Raw genomic sequence first — 6,158 nt, 5'->3', positions numbered from 1 at the left:
CCGCAGTTTGCCGGTGGGGTTTTCAATACGCCTGCGCAGTACCTTCCCTTTCTCCTCCGCCCGCCCCCTTCCCCGCCCCCCACCGCTTGCCGAGCCGCCCCCCCAGCACACTTAAAGATTGGATGAGGAGAGGGCGGGCTCCCAGGTTTGTGCCTCCGCTTCCGTCCTCAAAGCCGTCCTTCCCCAAGGTGGATGGAGAGGGGAGCGCAGCTTCCACCTGTTGCTACCCTCCCCTTGTTGCTGCACTTACCCCTCCACTAGGGGGTTGGCGGCTGGGTCACGGGGAAAGAAGTTGGGGCTGGGCCCTCAGGCCCTGCCATGGACGAAGGTGGTTCCCGCATCCGCAGGCGGGTGTCCGTCCGCAAAAGAAACCGTCCTAGTCTAGAGGGCGTTTTTGCCGCCTCCCCCGCGACCGAGCTTAAACACCGCGATGAGGAGAAGGAGGACGAGGAGATGGTGGCCGGGAGCCGGCGGCGGAAAACCGTGGACGTGCAGCCGGTCGAGGTACAGCTCCATCACCTCTCAGATGGCCCTGAGTTCCTCGTTCTATTTCCCACCTTTGGAGTGATGATACATACCCAGGTCCCCACTGCGCATGCTCCCTGAAAGGCGGGGAATTTGAAACTCCCGAGTTTGGCCGTTCCCGTCTCAGGTGCAAGCAATTGACAGGTCATCTACTAGCCTTCTTGGGCTTACCTCATCTTTGTTATCGCTGTTAATCCTCACTGTTAGCCCCCGTAGATATATATAATTGTGAAACAGACCTTGAGACATAAAAGGAATGGCATGACACAAAGTCCTATACTTCCAAGTTTTTGCTTCTCCTTGTACTAAAAGTACCGAGACCTGTTATGGGCTTTGTTAAGCTATTTGCTTTATCCAGGTTTTACAAGAGAAATTAGACCGAGAAGTTAAGAAACTACACTTCCTATTCCAAATCTTGTGTTCTTAATCCCTTCACTTTGTTGCTACCCCCAAATTATATCTCTTCTGTTTATAGACTGTCCCAAGTCACTTTCCATTTCAATTCTATTCTAAGAACAATCTTCTTGGAGTGCCCAGTGACACAAGCATGATTTTGTTGCAGGCCAGTATGGCACCCCACTCCAGTACTCTTGCCTGGAAAATCCCATGGATGGAGGAGCCTGGTGGGCTGCATTCCATGGGGTCGCAAGAGTCGGACATGAATGGGCGCTTTCGCTTTCACTTTTCACTTTAATGCATGGGGAAATGGCAACCCACTCAGTGTTCTTGCCTGGAGAATCCCAGGGACGGGGGAGCCTGGTGGGCTGCCGTCTGTGGGGTCGAAGAGAGTCGGACACGACTGAAGTGACTTAGCAGCAGTAGCAGTGTCTGCAGATGGGACGGGAAACAGTACTGCGGTTATCAGAAACTCCTAGTGAGATGATATCCCTCCCAGTACATGGCCTTTGGTCTTGCTACCATTTTAAAGGATTTAACGGTCGCCTAAGAATTAGGATCCCAGCATCACTAGGGGTACAGTTGATGTCAGTCACTTAACGTCTCTGGGCTTCCGTGTGACCATACAATTATATACCTAGGAGAGCTTTCAGCTGAAACTTTTACTCTTAATGAAGCTAGACTCCACGATAAATCTTTTTTGTTTTCTTTCCAGATTATTGACAGTGAAGAGGACATGTTTGGTGACTATGATAGCTTTGCTGAGAACTCTTTTTTAGCTCAAGTTGATGACCTGGAACAAAAGTATTTGCAACTTCCTGAACATAGGAACCATGCTACAGACCATGCCACTGAAGATCTTTGTTCAGAAAGCGATAAACAGAACACGCTGAATGTTACTGCTGTAGGTGACTGTACAGAATTAAATATAGATGACCACACAAAGAACGAGAGCAGGCATGAAGATGTCTCTATTGAACCTGAAGCTGATATTTTGTATGATGTACCTTCTTCTCAGGTTTTATTCTTTGAAAATTTGCATAACTCTTCCAGTGATTTGGGTGGTCCATCTACTGAAGAAAAGGATTGGAACTCATCCTGTCCTAAGACTGTGAATGAGGAATTGCTGGTTAATAGCAGAGAGCAGCCCCAGCAGACTGTTGAATCCTCTTCTAAAATTAGAACTAGTTCAGATGCAAATAGAAAAAGTCTGAAAGATCATCTAAAAAGTACCATGACTGGAAATGCCAAAGCCCAAACACCAATATTTTCTAGGACTAAACAGCTCAAAGAGACTCTCCTATCTGAAGAAATTAATGTTGCTAAGAAAACAATTGAGTCATCATCAGATGACCTTGGTCCTTTCTATTCATTACCCAGCAAAGTGAGAGATCTTTATGTTCAGTTCAAGGGAATTGAAAAATTATATGGTAATGTTTTTTGCTGGAATGAAAAAACATTTACCCTCATTACCATAATATTGGTGCAAATCAGTAGAAAAAAGATGCGTCCATGGTCCTATTTCTCACCTTAAATCAAAAACTCGTCCTCTCAGCTTTCCATCCGTATCCTGCTGCTGTTGAACTTTTCTTCCTTCGTGGCCACACTGCTCCAACCTGTTATCCTTGCTGTCTCCTTTTCCTCGCCTCAGATAATTCCCAGCCCATTCTATGTCTGGGTTTTGTGTTGTCCCTTATTATATAATGACTGGGGTGTAAACCAGTGAGACTTTAGTTCTTCCCTGACTTCTCAGTTGCTTACCTAACACAACTGACCAGACCCTTCCTGAAACACCCATTTTTTGAAATTCCACTCCTGGTTTTTTTTTTTTTTCTAATTAGCTGGCTGCTCCTCAGTCTTCTTAGCTTCCTTGGCTGTTACTTTGCTACCAAAACTTAGTTGCTGAAATTCCTTTGACTACTCATGTCTTGAGTGAGTCAGTATTGATATCATTAATTAAAAATAAACATCTTTAAAGACAGCTTAAGTTAGGATTTAAATGCAGAGAAGTAGTAGTAATAATAGCTGATTTGTCTTGTAATGTTTTTGCAAAAACCCTGGCTCCTTGCATATTTTCAAATATGTGTCATTTTAAACAAAGAAGGGACACTTGCTGCCATCCTGAAAGAGCATCCTATCAACAAGTCACTTCATAATTACTTCCGAAACTCCTAAGTTAGTATCATGACCCACCTGAAAACACAGGTTCTTATCTCAGGGGGAGGACATTGAGGTTGGAGAAGTAGGACTACAGGAAACAAAGTCTAATTCAAGGTTTTGCAAGAGTCTAACAAACTAAATTGTGAGGTTTGCAGTTCAGGAGCTAAAGGTGTGTATTGTCCTTGAAGTTGATGTTACTTTCCTGCCCTCTACCTTTCTTCCCAGCACCTTGTTCTGTGTTTCATCTGCATCTCCTGCCCTCAGGACAAGACTCTTATCTAACTCATCTTTTTCTCTTTTAAAAAGAGTTCTTCTTATTTATTTATTTATTTTTGGCTGCACTGGGTCGTCTTTGCTGAGCGCGGCTATCTCTAGTTGCAGTGAGCGGGGGCTACCCCCTAGTTGCGGTGTGCAGGCTTCTCGTTGCAGTGGCTTCTCTTGTTGCAGAGCACAGGTCCTAGGGTCCATGGGCTCAGTAGTTGCGGCTCCCGGGCTCTGGAGCACAGGTTCGGGAGTTGGGCACGTGGGCTTAGTTGTCGCACGACGTGGGATCTTGGGGATTGTCAAGCAGCAACCTGATGATGAGTTCTGGCACTGTCCCTTGACCACAAGTTTTGTACTCTGAGCCTTAGTTCCTGATCTGTTAAAAAGGGATAATAATTTTTTTGCTGCTTATATTGTGTTAAGAACTTGCCAAGTTAGACTTTGGTTATGACTGTCAGTAATCATATATTGTTTGCTTTAAAGTAAGAACTTAAGGAAATACTTTTTAAAATATCAATATTTGTAAATCTGATGACGGTATGACCAATTTAAAACATTAATATGTGTGTTACTTTTCACTAAGCTAAAACAATGCTTCTCAAAGTGCAGTTCCTAACTGCAGCATCAGCACCACCTGGAAATCTGTTGAAATACACATTCCCAGGTCCCACCACAGCCCTCCTGAGTTGGCACCTTGGGCTGGGATCTGGCATTCTGCTCAGATAAGCCCTCCTGATCCTGATCTGTAGAAAGTTTGAGAGCTCCTGAGAGGGAGAACTTCAGCCTTATACAGTACTGTTGTTTTTGCCTTTTAGGCATAGAATTACATTCTTAGTGTTTTATAAAAATATTGGGAACTAAATGTAATTTTTTTTAGTATGTGAAGATAAATGTTATTTCTAAATATTTATTATTTTGGTCATTTTATACTTTAAAACCCTTGAGTTGGATAAAATATGGACATGTAGTTTCACATAAACATCTGCAGTTTGATAACTAATGGGTGATACTAGCCTAAAGTATTTTCTAATATTTAGGTATTAAATATTCAGTGTATGTAAATATTTTTGAAAATTTTTTGTCAAAGCATAGTTGATTTACAGCATTATAGCAGCTGTGGAAAAACCCAAATGAACTTTGCAGCCTACTCAACATGTTAGTTTCAGGTATACAACATAGTGATTCAATATTGTTACAGCTTATATACTCCATTTAAAGTTATTACAAAATAATGGCTATTATTTCCCTGTACTGTAAAATCCTAAAATACTTTTAAAGTAAAAAATACATAATCATTTGCATATATTTCAGGCTGCAAATAATTAGTTCATATGATTGTGTAATAATTCAGTCTTTACCCTGTTATTAGCTCTTTGTTATATAAACAATGCTATGGTGAACATCTTGCACATAACCTTTCCACGTGCACTTGCTTTTTATTTGTCAGTGTAGAGTTCTATAAGCAATACTGCTAGATCAAAGGCAGCATGCAGTTTTACGTTTATTGCTGATAGAGTGCTTCCCAAAAAGACTGTAGCAGTTTATACTTTCATCAACCACACACAAAAGTGCCTGTTTGTTCCTGGTCTAGTCACCTCTGTATTTTACATGTGGGGGGCTTTTTGTTTAGGTAGTTATTTAATGCTTTTTATTGGATTATTTCTTTTGCCAAGCTGATAGGTAACAGTAGAGCATCTTTCCATATATTTATAAACCACCTGCACTTCTCCATGCTGTGAAATGTCTTATCATATCTTTTGCCCATTTTTCTAGAGGTAAATATAATGCACATTTTGAAGACTTTTGATGATCCACATTGTCCACTTTTCCTACAAAGTACTTATACTAGTTTTCACATTTTATTTTGGATCTAATATCCTTTTCATGAATTCCACCTTGCTAACTTGTGGAAACTCTAGATTTTGTTGTTTAGTCACTAAGTCATGTCTGACTCTTGCAACCCTATGGACTGTAGCTGGCCAGGCTCCTCTGTCCATGGAATTTCCCAGGCAAGAGTACTGGAGTGAGTTGCCATTTCCTTCTCCACGGGATCTTCCCAACTCAGGGATCGAACCCCCATGTCTCTCATGTCTTCTACATTGGCAGGTGGATTCTTTACCACTGAGCCACCAGGGAAGCCCTAGACATCGTGGTTAATAACCCTAGTCTTCTATGGTTTAAGCAATCTCATCAGTTTAAGGATTTTATTTTGTTTTTGCCACACCAGATCTTAGGTGCAGCATGCAGGATCTTATCCCCTCATCAGGAATCAAACTCAGTCCCCCTGCACTGGGAGTCTTAACCACTCCCTCCACTCCAGGGAAGTCCCTCTCATCGGTTTAAAGTGGTATTGAGACCATTCAAACCAGCTCCCTTTGAAAGCTGGTTGAATAGTCTTTCTAGGTTTGTGTAAATTCTCTTTTTTTTTTTCCCTCTTGGCTCTGTTTCTCTGTTGGGTGAATGAGGAAGGGAAGCTTACACAGTGTCCTTACCGAACATAAGAGAAAGACCTTAGAATTCACACAGATTCTTGAAATGCCCCTTAGCGCCTCTGATGTCCCAGGCGATACCTCTTGTCCAGCAGGCCTGCATGCCCGGTGGAATCTTAGACCTCAGTCTGCAGCTGGCAATTGGGTAAACTAGTTGCCCACCCCACCAACCAGGCCTGAACTAGTATATACACCATACATTGGAGATTTTTTATATTTATATATAGTTAACATTTATTACTATGAGAAGATGCTACACAGGGTAGGATTTGATTTTTTCTTCTTAGAACACTTTGTAGAAGGGAAAAATAAGGCTTTTTCTTT

At 42.3% G+C, this 6,158-nt stretch overlaps 1 protein-coding gene across 8 annotated transcripts in view; it reads left to right on the top strand.

Moving 5' to 3' along the window:
- Positions 1-104: 104 nt before the first annotated feature.
- HELQ (helicase, POLQ like) overlaps positions 105-6,158 on the top strand; it is a 41,328-nt gene continuing 35,274 nt past the window's right edge. For all 8 annotated transcript variants that reach the window (XM_012180283.4, XM_012180284.4, XM_012180282.4 and 5 more), the window contains exons 1-2: positions 105-504; positions 1,637-2,351. In XM_012180283.4, the coding sequence (XP_012035673.2) occupies positions 319-504; positions 1,637-2,351 (901 nt within the window). In that variant the 5' untranslated portion in view covers positions 105-318. The remainder of the gene's footprint in view (positions 505-1,636; positions 2,352-6,158) is intronic.

Source organism: Ovis aries, chromosome 6 (assembly GCF_016772045.2).
Source record: "Ovis aries strain OAR_USU_Benz2616 breed Rambouillet chromosome 6, ARS-UI_Ramb_v3.0, whole genome shotgun sequence".
In the NCBI taxonomy this organism is placed as follows: domain Eukaryota; kingdom Metazoa; phylum Chordata; class Mammalia; order Artiodactyla; family Bovidae; genus Ovis; species Ovis aries.
The sequence above is the reverse complement of the archived record's forward strand: the minus strand, read 5'-3'. Positions and strand labels throughout refer to the sequence as shown.